Source organism: Strigops habroptila, chromosome 1 (genome assembly GCF_004027225.2).
Source record: "Strigops habroptila isolate Jane chromosome 1, bStrHab1.2.pri, whole genome shotgun sequence".
Lineage (NCBI taxonomy): Eukaryota > Metazoa > Chordata > Aves > Psittaciformes > Psittacidae > Strigops > Strigops habroptila.
The window spans coordinates 91229820-91248064 of NC_044277.2; the positions used below are offsets into that span (position 1 = coordinate 91229820).

General features: G+C 42.3%; 1 protein-coding gene across 10 annotated transcripts in view; it reads right to left on the reverse strand.

Annotated features, from left to right (window-relative positions):
* JARID2 (jumonji and AT-rich interaction domain containing 2) overlaps window positions 1–18245 on the reverse strand; it is a 221545-nt gene that overhangs the window by 119382 nt on the left and 83918 nt on the right. For 8 of the 10 annotated variants that reach the window (XR_003994398.1, XM_030506081.1, XM_030506337.1 and 5 more), the window contains one exon: window positions 7622–7757. Coding sequence is in view for 4 of the 10 variants with exons in the window: in XM_030506081.1 (XP_030361941.1) it covers window positions 7622–7757 (136 nt within the window). In the remaining 6 variants the exon portion in view is untranslated. Of the gene's footprint in view, window positions 1–7621; window positions 7758–8674; window positions 8700–18245 lie in introns of those variants that run through there. The other 2 variants (XM_030506871.1, XM_030506540.1) reach the window with 2 other exon arrangements.

Consider the following 18245-nt stretch of genomic DNA (forward strand, 5'->3'; position numbering starts at 1 on the left):
ATCGTTGGCAGGAACTTCAGATCGTTGGCATAAACTTCACCCAGCCCAGCCTGTCAGTTTGAAGGACAAGGCTGGAAGCAGATCTCTCTGGTTTTTAACAGCCGAATAAAAATCTAGTCATTAAAAAAAAACCACCACACAAAAAACCAAAAATCACCCCAAAACAAACCCAAATTTAAACTCTTTACCTGCCAAAAAAAAAAAAAAAAAAAAAAAAAGAATGGTTGAGTTAGAATACAAAGTGGTGCATCTCACTTAAGATTCCAGTAAAAAGGCAGATTTGCTAAAGTTATGTCTTACTTTCATTTCTAAAATAAGCAAACTAGCATTGACAAAAGGTACAATTTTTGACAGAGCTGGCAATCCTACAGCATAAAACCACCACCATCCTTTCAGCTGCACATACCAGTCAAAAAGATGCCAGGGTGCAAATTTTTTTAGGCTAGCTGGTGACTTTTAGGGCTGCCAAAGAAAGAATGAAGCAGTTTCCTTGACCACACTCAAGGGTGCTCCCCAGACTGCTGATACAAAACAACAAATCCAAGGCAGCAGCTATGCAGAATGACCCTGAGTCAAGGAAAACAAAATTGTTGTCCCCTGTGGTGTCAAGGCAGTTTTTTTTCATGGACAGTCTATGCAATGAATTTCACTACTGCATCAGTGGTGGGGTGTTGTTTCTGTGTGTGGGTTTTGCATTGGTTCTTTTAAGAAATACATAAATCTAACACCTACAGTTGCAAAGCACTTTGCAGTGAATTTTCAAGCTGCGTCCTTTTTTGCTCTTATTTCTGGCAACTGTTGTCCCTTCCAGCATCTGAGCCTGTGGTTAGTAAACAAGCCAACTGCATCAATCTTAAGGTTAGACAAGATGACTGTGCTAACCGAGCAGCTTGCTACTATCAAAAGGGACATATCTGGTCTCCTCCTCCTCCAGCTTTCAGTCAAGATACTGTGGCCCCTCATTTTCCTCCAATAAGCAGTCAGTGCTCATCTGACCTCTTGAGGAAACGGTGTAGTTTATTAAACTACAAGAAAACTATTTCTTTTTTAAAATCATTTTTCTGGGCTAGTTTTCTGTAGATTAGTACACTGAACCAGCTGTACTGCATGGGCAGTGAAACGGCAGAGCCAGCACAAGACAGGAGGTAAAAGGCAGGGAATCAGAACCATTAGCCTCTGAAAAACTCTTTCCCACCTTTCCTCACCTTATTTCTTTTAGACCTACGGTAACTCAGTCTCTTACAGATTATGCATGCGCCTCTGCAGAATCTTCACTGCCGTTTTCTTTTTCCATCACCTGCAATTAGCAATATGCAGGGAGGCAAGATTATTTTTAGAATTACTTTGACTAGAAATGCACTCAGGGGCAATAGCAACTCTTTTTAGATGGCCGTGAAATGAAGTTTTAAGAAAATTAATTATGCAATTCCTTTGTTTCTCTGGTTAAAAAAAATATCCACCTCTGTTACGTTTGAGAGAAAAAGGATGATGGGTGTCCTGCAGGAGGAAGTTTTCTGGCAGTCTTGCCAAACACTGAAATTGTATTAGGACAGGAGCACAATTTGGACATAATCGAATTGTGAAGAGATCACCGAGGGTGGAATTTGGTCTGCAGAATTTTTGTAAGTGGTGATGATGGAAAAGGCAAAAAGAGCCTGTGTCAGCCGATGAACAAGTGAGATCCTGGCAGGCTCAAAAATGAATTCTGTTCTAAAAAAAACAAAGAAAGGAAAAGAGATTTGGAAATTTCCAAAGGAGCCCAACCCCAACATCCTGTTATTTATTTGTTAATCTTTAAATTCACTTGACAGCAAGCACCAAAGTGAAAGTGATGTTGAGTGCCATGGCAAATCCGCTCAAATGCTTATTATCTGAAACTTGTAGTTGAAAACATCTATATTTAATCACAGTTTAAAACTAGCCAAAAAGGCTGTTTACTCTGAATGTAAAGAGGAAATATTGCAAAGTTGAAAGAGGTATTTCTGTTTCTGTAAATGTATTTTAAAAATCCACTTACAGACAAGGGTCCTTGGCATGCTTACCATCTTCTACTAAAGCTTAGGAGACAGACAGACATTAGCCACTGTCAACAAACGCAATTTCACATCGCTGATGGAGTGAAAAGCTCCCTAGACAAACGTTAGCATAAAACCTCCTTCCAGTATTTAATTGTAGCCTTCAAAAAGAAGGGAGATGAAGTTACCAGTATATTTGAACCATTACAGTGAATGAAGAGGGCTACTTTGTTGTTCAAAATTACAGGCTGGGTGGTGGTCCAGCCTATGTGTCTGCATCATGGAGGAAGGAGGGGCATGCGGCTCTGGGCACACAGGGGTGCAGCTGAGACAACAGCACTTCCCTGAGGGCTGCTGTGTTTTCATCTGTGCAAGCGGGAAGAGAAGAGAAGAGACATGGCCTCAGCCCAGAGAAGGCGTGGTTGCCCTGCTGGCTGCTGCTGCCACCCTCACATATTTGGCTTTTGGCAAATAATGCGTGGCACTGAGCTGAAGGACCAGGCTTAGCTGTGTTTAGGCACTTCTACCACATCTGTCGCAAGTTTTACATGATGTCTGGGGTACCATCTACATGGCCAGGGAAAAGAGGTTTCACCAACAAGATGGAGACGGATGAACCCAGCCCCACTTCACCTTACCACTGCAGACCTCCATTTCGGCATGGCCCGCTGGGGAACACAGACAGAAACCCCTGTGCAGCAAACAGGAAACACTTTAAAATCTGTGCAGCAATGACAAAACCAGCTACTTCCAGCCAGCCTGGCCAGCCAGCGCAGCAGCCAAGGGATGGGCAGACCCAGGCGTCAGAGCAGGCTGCTGCTGCTGCTGGGGCCAGCACCACAGTCCCACCACAAGCTGCCTCAGAGGCTCCTGCCTTTATGTGCAAAGACATTTCATTTTTGGAAAAAGCAACAGAAGTCCAGCAAACTCCAACAAAAGTTACTTCAGCTTCTGTGCATGAACAGCTGAGGGCAGGAGCAGACCAGCACTAGGGAGGAAGGGGCACCACAGCTGTCCATGGACCACAACTACCCCCATCAAAGTGCTGACATTGTTCCTCCTGTTTAAAGAGCACACATAAAATGAATAAATTACTTTAACTACTCTAAATATAAGGTGAAATCTCTCAGAATAGCAAAATTACATATTTTTACTCATCTCTGTTTACTAAACGAGCAAGACTTTCAACTTCCGTCTTGAACCAATGCATTCCCTCATGTGCATTTGATTTTCCCAACTAGATCACGTTTTGCCACAAGCTTAACCTAGCTGGCACGTTTGCAAATTGCCATGACACCTTTCTAGGACAAAGTATATCTGGTGAAAATGCACTATCTGCTTGAATGATTCTAAAGTCTGGTTTGTCATGTTTGTAGATTAACTAACCGCCTTAAACAAACAAGCAAACTTTGGCACTTCTTCCACTTACAAAACACTGGCTGTATCACTAATTTCTTTTTATGATGTAAAATTTAAAATTTTACATCATAAAAATTTTCTTTATGATATACTCTTCTGAAGATACTGGATTTATTCTCATAAACAGAACAGAAGCAATAATTACATCTTTCATTGCCCATTTTACAGCCTTATCTTGCATTCTAAGCTACACAAGAAGAAAACGATTTCCCAAGGGAATTAGTTTTCCTTTTAGACGAGGATCTTTGAAAACCGGTATCACTATTCCAAACACCAATCCCTATTCTTAAACTTCTAACACAAATGACAGGCAGCAGTAATCAAAATCACTAAAGAGGTCCCTCTGGGTTTTCCAGCACACAACCTTGTTTCCATAATCAGAGTTCCAGTATCCCATTTAGGGCTGCAGAGGGTTTCTTGACAACCTGCAGAAGAAGCACCTCCCTCAGATTTTATATTCCCACTAATGGAGAGGAACACATAGCAAACAAAGGCATGCTGTAGGGTGTCATTCTGTACTCTGCAAATAACTAGAGTCAACATAGAATTACAGAGTGATTTGGGTTGGAAAGAACCTTAAAGATCATCTAGTTCCAACCCCCTGCAACGGGCAGGGACACCTTCCACTAGAACATAAACATGCATGCAATCTATCCACTGATGCAATGGCCATAACACACCCTCTCGCCTTGCTCTGAAATCCTTCTACCTGGGAGGGGGGAATAAAAGTAAAGAAAGCAGAAAAACAGAATGACAAATAACTGGCAGCACAAACGTGTAAGCAAAAATTATCAAGTGAAAAGGAGATATAAAAAAAGGTTAGGAGTAAGGAGGCCTGCAAACATACCACCACCCCCAAACAAAAACCCACTACTTTAATCAGGGATACTTAAGAAACAGGGTTTCAGCCACAAACTGAAAATGGCAGGATTGTTTTCATGATAACAAATATCTTTAATAGCAAGGTGGAGACAGCCAAGGTATTATAATACATATAATCTCCACAAGTCATTTGAATTTTTATTTATTTATTTTAAATTTTATTTTGCTTTATTATTCAGAGAGGCATGAAAGTTAATTGTCTCTGTGCCACCACTGGCACATCTTAGAGCCTGCAGAAACTTTAATACAGAAAAGACTCCTGTTAATGGGTTCATCTCTCACATTTAAAATTAACTTGCTTTTCTCACTATCAATCAAAGAGGCACCATTATTCCAGCTACAAAATCATTAACAATACTACTGTACTCACCAGCTGAAATACCACTGACAATCATTTTCATACACATTTAGCTGTAGCTTGGCAAATGCTGGCAAAGCAACTTTTGTAGCATGTTTATGCAACTTCAGCCACTTCAAATCCATTAAAACTTCTTAAAGACAGCAGTTGCAAGGGGCTGGTGAGTATTTTACCTTCCTCTATAGCCAAAAATAAGTAATTTCAACTGAAACAAATTACATGTTGCAAGTCTATAAATAAATAAATTTCAGGGATGACAGTTATAAAACCAGAACAAAGAAACTCTCTGCACTACAGATGGTGGCACTAAGATCAAATCCTGCCACCTAGCTGTTTGCGGTCCCCTGAACTCTCAGAAGTACGTGAGACCAAACCACATTTCCAAACTGAGCAGGAAGCTCAGAGAGCTCCAACCCCGCTCAGACCCCTCCTTCCCGCTCCTGGCAATAGTTAAATTTGCCAGGTACTAGAAGGTGACTTTCAACAGCTGAAGAAGCAATACCCTTTAATGTTCACTAGGGACAGCAGCACACACCCTACACTTTGCAAGGCAAAGCACCCTAACCAGAATTAAAGCCAGAGGAGCCCAGCTTTACAGAGGCACTGAACACATTTAACTGGAGGTTATTTCAGCTAGATTCCCCTAGATGCCTTCCCCGAGAGTTATGGGTGTTGAGTATTAATAAAGAAACCGCTCACATAAAACTATTTAACTGCATGCTACTTTTAGGAGTAACGTGCAAGAAACACTGCTTGCGGCCTGCATGTTGGAACAAAGGACAAATGCAAGGAAATACTTTTTATTCAAACAGTATGAAATCACACATCTAAGGCTCACCCTTAAAATACGACATCTCCCTAAATTCAGAATAGCACAGCAATTTCTGAGGATGACCTTTTTCCTCTGTACACAGAGACCTGTGGATTTGCAAATATATGGCTACTGTTTTTGATTTGTTTTTTTGGGGGGTTTGGGGTTAAGATTTAATGAACAAACTGCATGTTTAGATAGATTTTCTTGATGTCACTGTACAATATCAATCCTCCTCCCTTTTGCAAATCTTTTTTTCTCTGTATAACGAAACATTCTTCCAAATATCAGTGGATTAAAAACAACAAAACCCAGCCTTTTGGACAGTGATGTTGAAATAGAGCAGCACTGAGACAGGACATTTGAAAAATCATTTAAGCAAACAGAAAGCGTAACACAGAATATCATTCTGGCTGGGGGAAACAAACAAAAAAAGAAAAAACCAAACCAAAACCAGCCAAAAACCCCACCACCAAAACCCCAAAGAACTGATCACCTGCTTCTGCAAAAGAGAAAAAGCACTGAACACCACAGTTCTCAATGGGAGAGGCAAGCTCTGAGGATGCGACCTGTGCCGCTACCACAGGAAGCCAGTGGCATAGTCTGTGTCTGGTACCTGCATCAACACAGCATTCCCAGCCAACTCACTTTTTATCTAAGCTTTGGAAAAACTAGACACCATACAAACCTCAGTCATCCTGTAACCTGGCACACCATCAAAGCCTCCTAACACACAATTACTGTGCTTCACGCCTTTAGACTTTTTTCTTTGACTAAACAAACCCCCCACAATGGAATAAGAAACTTTTCCAAGAGCAATTGTGTTTGACAGAAGATCAATGATGCAGAGGTGTTGGAAGGAAAAAAGCCAGCACTGTTTTGTGAACACCTCCAAGCTTATTAATGGCTTGCTCTTAAAGATAGATGCCCCTTCCCATCAGATCAGTATTTGATATTATTACTGAACTCAGAAGTCTGAGGTCTTCTTTAATCACATTAAGGAGTTTGCAATTGCTTACATAATACAGTAACTTCATCATGCTGCCTGTAGTTATCCAGCCATTCCCCTAGGTTTTTGTCTTGTCGGCAATAACACTTGGTGAAAATGCAGCGAAATTTGACTCACCATGTCAAGCTACATATAAATATGAATAACCTACCAAGTAAGCACCCAGCTGCTGCTTTAATGCATTAGCACATGCATAGTTATGCACATGCCTAAAAGGAACTGCCATAAACCTCCATAAAGAAACAAATAAGTTCTTGTGAGTGAAGAGAAAACCATAAGCCTGCCCAGAAATCTGAATCCTGCTAGTCATCACTTTCAAGGCTCAAGCCAGCATGACAAAGCCTTTTCAGGAAAGGGTCCTGTGTCAGGGAGTGAATCTGAAAGAGACACACTTTATATTCACCTCTCAGGACACCATGGCTTTTTAAAGAAAGCTGTAAGGGAAGGGGGAGCAACAGATAATAATTGGCCAAAGGTTTAAATACATAAAATTAAACTCTTTTCAAGCTCCTGCCATTAGGCTTGTCTGCATCTCCTTTTTAAACCTTTTAACAACTGCTCTGTGAACTGCTAAACTAGGGGAGTCCAATGTTCCAGTGTTTGTGTCCTCTCAAACCTTTAAGTCTCTTTATGTAAACCCTCTGCTACTTCACCTCTGGACAACAGACAGTGTGGACTGAAATCACTCCAGAGATACAGATCCTGGTTAACCAGTGTCTTGAATCCAAATGACATAGAGCAGATAAATTCTGTCTGACTGTCCTTCCCCAGGATAACTGAATCCAATCACATTTAATTGGATGCCTTCTCTGCCAACATACTCAGCACATCAGGGAGCAGTCTGACCAGAAGTGCCTCCTTTTCTACTGAGCGACCTCCTGTCCCTTGTCCTCCCGCCTGACATCTACCCTCTACCCCAACCCCGATCTCAACTGGTTCACCAGAAACTGAAACATATGGATTGTTGAACCTGGGCATTTTAAGCACTTCAGAAACAAAGTTCTTCTGTGCAGATCAAAAGGGCACAGTGCATGCCAGATTGTGCACTGGTCTCTTTCCTCCCTACACCACAACCACCACATTGAAAAGGACAGAGTCCTTCCCGCAGTACCACAGAGGCAGCTCACCATTCACTGCCTTGAGGCTCCCGCTAATGCCGTCACCGTGCTGCCGCTTCTGTGCGTTCTTGAACTCCTTCAGAGATAAATAAAGGACCTTCCGCACCACCCTCTCTTCTGACCAGGGAATCCCATCGCTGTCATCCTAAAGAAGATGGAAATGGAAAAGAGACATTAGTTGCGTGCACTTGAAACAACACCAAAACAAACCAACCCCCAAAGCCTAGGGCTACACAGATTATTTTTAATTAAGGAAAAAAAAAAAGAAGCTGTAATAGAGAACAGAAACACAACTATTATCATCAAGCCAAGAGCACTAGTCCCCTAATACTTTATCGTGCAAACAGCAGAAGCCCTGTACCAGGTGTTAGACAGGACGAAAAACTTAATTGTTAAAATCCCCATAAGGAATCCCTTAAAGAGAAATTTATCCAGCCAGGAAGGGCTCTTCCCAGATAGTCTGGGGGGAACCCCACTAAACTGAATGCTGCAAAAATTTAAGAGGTTAAGTTTTGTGAACCAACTTCTTTTGTTGCCTTTTTGGCCTTGGTTTGTACCTCTTAGGATTCCCCCCCCACCCCCCTCGGTTTAGTAATTTGCATTTATTGCAATGTTACAATGAAGTTGTACGTTGATAACAATGAAGTTATTCTGAATTTACCTCAGGGTAAAGCCAAGTGGAATTTGGCCCACAGGGTATATGTTTTCTACTTTATTATTAGGAGACAAATGCTATATTGTCAAAAGCAATATTAGTAAATGTCATACTTAGTACTTGCTTTAGTTAAAAGATTAATTCCCTGGAAAAGCATTTCCCCAAAGCCTTTAGTATTCAAATAAATTAAGTCAGCAAATTGATACAAAGACATAAGTGAGATCAGGTAAGTCATCATATTTTCATAAGCCTTATAATTGTCTTGGGGTCTTTAAAAGAAAAAAAAAAAATTAAAAAAAAAATAATCACAGTTCGGGCATTCTTGCCCTTGAATTCCTCAAGGGCTACACACCATTGCCAAGCAAAAAGATTAACATTTCTAGGCAGGCTTTATTTAGGTAATGTACCACAGCACACTGCCACACAGCACAGGAAACCCCAAAAGCCCCATCAGCGATTCCCACCAGGAGGCAGGAGAGTTTATACCATCCCACATGTTAAAGAAGTGACCAACACAATCAACTTAAAAAGAAAGGAAAAAAAAACCAAAAAACCAACCAAAAACAAGCAGCACAGTTTAGGGTGACCACTGATAGCTTTTTCTTTGCTCCTCTAGTGACTTACTAGAATTCAGCTGCTGAATTGTGATCAAAAACATCATATACCCTCCACTCCCCCAGCCCCCCGCAAAAAATCAACCCTATATGGCAAATTACTTGGGAAAAAGAAGAAAAAAAAAAAACAAAACAGGGCAACACAATGAGTGCAGTGAAAGCAGCCAGTGTTTTGGCAGCGGGATGTGCATTTCGCACGAGGGACAAGCTACTATACTTTGAAGAAGGCTGAGCTATGCCCAGAGAGCTTTAGAGTACAGGCAGCTCTGGGCCAAGAAAGCAAACTTTGTAACCCAACACCCACAGCAACCAGAAAGGAAAAATAACAATCTCCAGGCAAGCAGTTTAAAAGGACTAGTACATCCAGCTATTTTGTCAACAGAGGTTTACGCAAACAACTCTGGCTTACCATTTTGCTGCCAACTCAACTTCAGCTCTAACCAGAAGCGCCACTAAACACGAGAGGGCTGCAGCCTGTGCAATTTTAACAAAGCTTGCCCAAAGATGCCCCATTTACATTCCCACCACCAAGGGCCTGGCAGCACATCACACATTTCTGTTTTCACAGAAACTACTCGTTAAATCCTCAAGGGAACCGTTCTCAGATAGGAAATGGTCATAAGCACCTCCAGCTGCCATGGTGTTACGGACACAGGCCTGCAGACACCGCTTGCTCCCTTCACTGGCATTTGTACAAATTCCTAATACAATGGGCAGCAAACATGAGGAAGAGGATAAAGTGTCCCCTGGCCAGGCACACCACCCTGGACTCTGAGCCTAGACAAGTTACACAGAAACCCTGACAAGAAGCAACAAAAACTATCACCTTGTATTTTTATACATACTTTAAGCCAGGCACACACAAGACGTGTCACAATCAAGCCCAGTTAGCGTAAGGGGTACTAAGAGACATTCCGCTTTCCTTAGGCCCTGCCAGCCTCAGGCTGCTCTCCTGTGAAACACCAGGCCTGAAGCCACAAGCAAAGCCTTCCTCCACCAGACCCTGTTACATGAAAACATCCATTGGTTCCTGACCCCACTGGCCCTTTTATCCTTGCTAAAAATACAGCAAAAAATAGAGAAAGCAAATAAACTAATCCCACTTAAACCCACTTTGTCGGGACAGCTCACAGCAAGCAGCACATGGCAGCGTTTGCCATTTCAGTACTGAAGAGGGGGGTGAAACCTGCTGACAGGATTGATCTTTACATTGGCATGTGCTGACCAAGTATCAGACTACAGCAGGTAAGGGACCACTGTCAGGTACAACCGATGCCCTGGGACACACCAGTTACAGTCCCGCCTGCAGGAGGGAAGGAGATTACCATGGCACACCAGGGGCCTCTGGTCTAGGCCACCCTCTCAAAGTATTTCTGTGAACAGCCTGAAGTCATCTCTCTCTCCCCAGACAACGTGCTGGAAACACAAACAAATGGAGTGCAACCCAGGCCCCAATTTTCTGGGGGACACGGGTGCCCAAATGTGTTCCTGCTGCCAGCTCGAGGCTCCAGCTCTGCTGCAGGAGATGCTCCCTCCCGCTTTCCCCAGTGCAGCCATAATGCCATTAGCAAAGAGATGGGCCCCAGGAGGCAGGAACAAAGACCCCCCCTCAGCACCCCCTGAAGCAACACAGCAACATTTCACACCATGCTCAGTTCATGGAGCTGTAAAACTCAAGATGAACCATACTGGCTTCATCCCCTTCCTGTAACAGCAGCACTGTCAACAGAAACACACGTGGGGGAGTCTCTCCACACCAAAGCTCCCACCAGCCCAGTTGTGCTGAGGCTGCAGCCACTGCCCTGCCTACACTGCTCTGTTGTGGGCTTTCCTGGCACCCATCGCTCCGCTTGAAAAAAGGTCCTCGAGTTCCTCAACACCATGTTATCCAAGGTCAGCAAAATCAAGGGATAAGCTGCTACCAACACCCACTCCATGCAGGAGCAATAAAAAGGTTTCACAATCATTGACGGCATCTTCCCCGGAGCCTGCGGCACAAAAGCAGCCGCAAGCCGGGGAGCAGCTGACTCGGAGCCCAGCTGAGCTGCTGCTCTGCCGGCGACGCAGCTCCAGCTCCTGACACATTTAACCATAATTACATGGGTCAGATCATCGCTGCCTTGGCACTCCAGTGAAGAGAGAGCCACCATGTGCCCCGCTCTGCATTCGCACTGCCAACAACTGGAAGAGTTATCTCACTTTAGCAAAACAACGTACACACACCCTGAACCGGTCAGAAATATCCTCAAGCGAAACCTTGAGGAATTTAATCTATGTAACTTCTCAAAAACAAACAAAAAATCGCCAAACCCCTCAAAGGGTCTGACTTGATCGCTGCCTTTAAATATGTCTGCAGGGAGTAGAAATTTGATAATAGATGGCTCCCGAGGCTGGCAGAGAGGGGTGTAATATCATCCAACAGCTGGAACTCAAATTCAAAAAAATGTTAGACAGAATTAAAGAACAATTTCTGCAACTGTGCAAGTAATTAGCCATTGAAGCGACTTACAAGGAACTAATAGATTGTCCATTATTGACTTAGACCCAAAAAAGGACTGAGCAATGTCTTAAAACGGTAGGTTCACCACCACAAGCCCATAGCTCTCCCTGTGCAGGTCAGCCAAGATGATTTCTGCCTCTCAATCTGACAATGAGATTAGTTTATGAACTCACTAAAAATATAACAGACACAAACAACCAGGGAAGCCCTGGGGCAGAATTAAGAAACAGAAGTGCATCATTTCCCGTAAAACTGTTAAAAAAAAAAAAAAAATCATGCCACCTTCTTTGTTATGGTGTTTCGGGGAACCACACATTGTACTTTTATAGCTGAACTTCAGCAACCAGGGCATCCAAGCAACAGGTCAACAAGTTCACTCCGAGGGGATGGGGAAGAGGAGCACAACCTCCGTTTATCTACACAGTATGTTCCTCCACAGGATGCTACTTCACAGACAGTAGAGCAGCTCTCTTTCACACTAGCTGGTTGGCAGCTTGCTTCAGCTCTACAGTTGTAGAGGTGATGCTTGTAGAAAGGCGCAACAGGCTACTGCCACATAGTGCTAACTTGGGAAGAAATATATACATACACACACACGTGATTTTGCTATGTGCATATTAAATGTATATAATGCATTTAACATACATTAAATATATATTAATGTGGGTGTACACAAACTAAAATATATATATATTAATATATAATGCATGAATATAAGCACATATATAGATATCCAGACACAGTACACGTCAATATATAATGTGTATATATTTGCAATGAAATCGAAATGTGCCCCACCTGTACCTTTCACCATTCACCTACAGCTTAGGCACTTGCTCACTGCAGTTCAGCTGCCTAGCTTGTATATATGGCCTGCACGCAGCCTTCTTATTAAAAATGACACAAACCCCAAAAAGCAAAGCAGGCAGAAGCGAGAGGAAGGCTTTTTGCCACCTCCTGGGTAGGTGAAATGTCAGCCTGAAGTATCGGGCACTGCTGCATGCTGCTTTGCTCCACGAGAAACAGCGGAAGCATACACATACGCATGACTCGAGCTTCTCCGTTCGTTCATTCATCACCAGATACGGCATTCTTCAGCCTGGCCCTGCCTTGCCTTATGCAAACAGGAGTCACAGTTCACAGTGACTGGAACAAGAGAGAACGCACACAGCACTCCATGCTATTTGTTTTACTTTTATGTAAATACTTTAACAGCAGTGATGGTTTTATTTGAAAAGTCAGGACTTTGTAAGGTACAAAGATACTTAGAAGCATGTGTGTTATGACTCAGTGTGGCTGGCATGTTTCCAGCTCTCTCTTTGGGTCTTTCCCAAGCACGCATCTCCTGACCCCATTCTTTATACCAGGTTGCAGAAAGCAAAACAACAAAACACAAACCCCCTCTTTTTATTTTTTCCAGCACTGCAGCCAACGCTCGGTTAAAATCACTGTGGCACCCAATGCCCTAAATGAATATGCTTTCATGGTTCAACAGCCCCCAGAGAGTCTTTCCCGCAGATGTAAGAATGTCATTTTGAAGCAATGGGAAAAATAAACCACAAGCTTCTACCCTTTCCTCAAGGATATTTTTGAAGGAGAACTATTTCAGAGGGTGGTTTTTTTGTGTGTTTAGTTAGCAACAAAACAAAGATCTGTCTTTTGCATAAAAATCACACGACACATTTTCAGAGATCATATAAATCACTTTGCAGCTGAAGGACCAAGATGGAAATGTTTGTTTACTAGATGCAAGACCTGGAACAGATTTTTGCCTTTTGGCCATATATTATCAATGAAAAACAGTTATACCTGGTTTTCCTCTAAAAGCCAGACCTAGGAAATTGGTAGAAAACCTAGACGCGTCCCAAGGCTGAAAGAGATCTTCTGTGCAGTCTTGGGTGAGTTAGCACTGCTAAGAGCAATTAGCACACTTATTCATTTACAAAGCCCACTTCCTCCATACATATACATATGGCACGTATATGTATACATATGGCACGGCGTGAACCTCATGAGAAAGTGCAAAGCACTGTATTAACACACGTACTTCCCCTGTTGCATTGGCAGAGGTCTCCATTGTATTGCAAAGTCCCATCAACCTTCTCACCACCCCGAGCACATGGTACTCGCAGAGGAAAACCCCTCAGTGTAAGTGGGCCATTCCACGTCCAGATGGCAGAAGCTCTTCTCAGCAAAAGCCTGAACTTCCAGGGTAATGATTTGAAACCAGACTCTGAAGCTATATAAATAAAGATTTTTGGGTCCTTCTGGCAGCTATCGTGCTGCTTGGACTTCTTACAGCCAAGCATAGCATTGTGCAAACTGGATATACCCATATATACCCACAGTAATATCCTTGCAGTCTTTTGCTTACTATCAAGGTCTCTCCACTCCCTTCTCCTCTCAGAATAAAGTTCACACTTATTTAATATTTAACCTTTTAATCAAGCTTAAGTATCTAGAGAGGATGTAGCAGTTTCTCATTTAAAACAAACTGCTTATATTCAGTGAGAAAAAATAAAACCTCATGAATGGCTTGAGTTGATGAAGATTGATACGGCTTGGAGACTTTATAGTACAGTGACTCATGCCTTCTGGAAAATGTAATCTGTTCTGTCTGTTTAGGAAAATAGGTCATGTTTTAAAAATGTGCTAACTAACATGAAGAAAGGGGAAATTTTCTTTATTAATGGTTCTGTTATAGCATTTAAGTGTATCTGGTAATTATAGCGACTTTTTCCCTCATGCTTCCAGAAAACTTCCCCAAAGAACTCACATTACATTACAGTTGCTGACTAGCAGAACCAATGTTTAACACAGCAAAGAAACCATGGAGGAAAATACAAATCTCTCTTCTTCCCGCTTTAGCACTTCTCCTACAGCTTTCATCCCCTGCAATTTCCCACTGGTTTACGCTCACTTGCAGTCTCCTGCTGCACCAGGGATTGCATTTCCTCCCTTCAGACCCAATTCTTCTAAGAGCAGCATGGGAGAGAAACATTCTGGTTTTTGGGTCACTAAAGGCCTCGGGCACTTTTGAGCCCAGTGAGTTTCAACCTGCTCTTGCAATAATACATTAGCATAAGAGAGTTACTGTCAAAACTTCCACACACAAGTCGCTACTGTCTTCATAAAGGCTCCCAAAATTGAGGCCTGAAAAGTAGTTCCTAAGTTTATCTTTGGCCTAATAATGAACACATTAAATGAACACCTAATAAAAAGTGGGTTCATGTATTAATAGTTTCTTTTACATAAGCTCAGAGGACTCCGCAATGTTTCTGCACCTCTAGAAAAATACTACTCAATATGAAACTAGTGAAAGCTTACAAGACATCAACTGTTTCCCATTTTGGTCTGCAGAGATAAACTCAAATTCGGAGTAAAGCTAGGTCTAAAGTTTCCAAATTTATCAACTTACAGCAGGACTTCAAGTCGAACCACCTCTCACAGACAGCAATGACTCCACAGCTAGCAATGACTCCACAGCTATGACTTTCTTAGGCCAGACCAGGAATCTAATCAACCATTTTGCAAGCAGAGCGTGAGAGTTTCAGACTCTGATGGGAGCTGGCAGCACAGAGAAGCAAGCCACAAAAAGCCCAGGGTGGCAGAGTGCTGGAAGAAAGAAGCGTGAAGTACAAGATAATTACTCAGACTGGCAGAGCAGTTTTCATAACCAGCTTATGTGAATTCACCTGCCACCACGTGGGATGCACCTGCCCTAACTGTGATGCCAGCAGTAACCTTAACGTGGCCCTTTGACAAGCTTGATTGGGAAAAGAGCAGAAGTCTCCCCAAGACAAGAACAATGATCATTTTCGGCCAGATCAGCTCCCTTATTACTGACTACGCTGCCATAAGGGAAGTACTGCTAGGGCAGAGAGAAAGGCAGGATTACCCCTTTCAGCAGCAATCCATGCTTGGAAGGATGCAAGCCCATCATGACACCAAACCACGATGTAAGAAAGGGAGGGCATCACACGCGGTATTCAGGACATTAAAACCACTTTGCTGTAATGCAACTATTGTAAACCCAAAAGATCTCCCTGCATTCAGATGAACTATACTCCATTTCTCCACAATGAATTTACTTCAGGGGAGTGAAAGGGAAATACCAGGGGGTGTGGGGGATTAGGGGTGGTGGTGTATATCTGTTAGAGGGACAGGGCCTTCAGTGTTTCAGGTAGGTCAGCCTGACAAGGTACAATTTTCTGTTTGACCATTACTTGTAGACAATTTATGCAAAAGCAAAAGCTCTTGAGTTGAGTTGATAAATAGGTTCCTTACTTGATGCTCTCTTCAAAAAAAGGGAACATCTCCTAAAACGCACATTGAACTACCTTTGAAAGGGTATGCTGTATACAGATACATGCCTCCCGGGCAGAAACCAAATTAATTTAAGCATCATTTCCCATGTAGGTGAACAGGTCTAAATCCTTCTTAAAAGAAAAGCAAACAAACAGACCTGATGGGGGACACTCAACACTGCACATCCTAACTTCTGTGAAACACCATGAAATAATGTATACTTGATTGCAGACTACTAAAAAACTGCAGCTGAAATTGGATTAGAAACTTCTGCTGAAAAACTATTTATTGCATAACACAACTCTGACAGCCTGGGTTTCTGGCCACCAACTGAGCCTTTATAAAAGTCTGCTGGGCAGCTGCCAAATCATCTCTTTGAGTCTTGGCATGTTGGACATCTGAGACAGTAGTCAAGGCAGCCACATGTCCTGTGCCATCCACAGCCCTGCACTTTTACAGTTAAATGGTACTGTCAAAGAGTCAAAGAACAGAGTAGTACGAGCCATTAAACACGAAGGTAAAATATCTCCTGCAGCTGTGGATCTGACAACTCTGATTATGCTGCAGAAGACCCAAGAGCCACGACAGGAATTTTTCAGGATCTGGTATTAATTTGAACATAAAAGTAGCTTATTAAGAAGGAAAAAGAGAAGCGAGAAATGGCAGTGAGCTCCAAAAAACCTCTGCACTCCTAGATGAAAATCGCTACCATTTATAAATTTCACATTCCAAATATTCTTACTCTGTCTCCAGTTCTAATTAAAACTCTCCACCAAGTACACTTCAGACACATAAAACCCAGTATGCACAAAGAGTATTCAGCAGCTCAAGATAATTAAATTCAAATATATTCTTTCTAATTAATTTCATTTCGATTCAGTTCATGTTTTTATAAGGTGTTCAAGCTCCAGTATGCAACCATATGAATACGGTCCAATAAAAAGCGTTTTCTGCAGTTTAAATGTCTGCTAGTAAGACCTACAGATGTGAAGTTTAATATGGCTAATCCAATCCTGCTGCACATTACAATTATCTTAAGACTTTTTTCTACCCTCAAACAGAAAGCCTGATCCTTTACTTAAAAAATGCCAACCACCTTTGCATGCCAAAATAATGTCAAGGTAGTAGGGAAGAGAGAAAGACATAACCAGTATGTTATAAATTTGCCTTCAATATTTGTATAGGAATTCAAAGCTATTTAATTTTTTGGCATCTCATAGTGTCTGAAAGGTCAGTGGTATCAATATTTTTGAGAAGCTGGAGTACTGTTGATGTGTTCAACATCTATCCTCACAAGTACAACAGGAGGTCAGCACTTACATAATTTCTTTGGTAGGACTTTGGTACCTGGATGATGAAGCCTTGCCAATAAGAGGAAGATACCTGCTCATCTGTCTGCTTTTGAGGAGTATAGTAGTGATTTGAAAAATAATGGAACACCCCACCCCCAAAAAATACCCCCACCAAACAAAAAACACAACCCATCAGGTCAATCTTTAAACGCAGCAAGGGTAGTGACAGAGCCAAACATGCTAAACCCATTGCTGAGAAATCTCAGGATACTGGGGCCTGATTCAATTTTACCGACCCAGATGGGGAACTAAATCAGTTGTATTGACACAGCCTCCTGGGACGGACACACTGATGGACACTGCGCTAAGAGCACGACATTTGATTTTGCTTGATGTACTACCCCAAAAATTAGATTTTTATCAGACAATTTTTGTCCTTGTTTACACTCCCAACTGGCAGAATATCCTTTAAAGCTGAGGGGGGAGCACCCATTGAAGCTGTGAGAAGTAAACTAAACTTGTAACTCTTCACTCATAAGTCAATTGAAGATGGCACACAAGGAGACTAAAGCTACTCCGAATGTATTATCAGGTCAGTTTAGTTTATATTAGCAAATTTTCTGCAGGAAGATAAGCTATATAATCAGTGAAAACCTATGCTCTAAAGCTTTTACTAAGCTCACCCTTCAGTATTAATGTGTCTGACTTCCAAAATACTACCTAGCAAACAACTAATGGTATTTTAGTAGCACAGGGAAGCAAATAATAAAACTGGCACTTGCTCTGTGAGGCAACCGCTCAGGAACAGATCAGATTAATGCATCCCAGTAACTTCCCAGAAGACCCACAAAACATTTTTCCAAATAATCAGTGGCAGGGGAGGGTAAAGGCCATTACCTGGACCTGAAGTTGCAGCAGATTGCTCAGGGTACCGAAGCAGAGAATTTCAGACAGAATGAGGCTGAAGCTGCTCTGCCACACACACACTTCAGTTCTTAATAGAACTTCAAACGTGAGGCAGGAGGAAGAGCTAAAGTCTACTGGCAACTCTTAAGATCTGGCCTGATTTGTGAAGCCACACTACATCTCTCTTGAATGCTTAAATTAAGAAGATAAAGGGCAGCTGTGAGTTTCTCTGGGGGTGAAGCAGGCTTTCCTAATTGCACAGAGTGATTTTTCACACACAGGTGTGCTTCACAACAACCAGATCTGTGTTAAACTGATCGGCAAAAACCAGAACCATAAGCTTTGACCTTTCCATGGT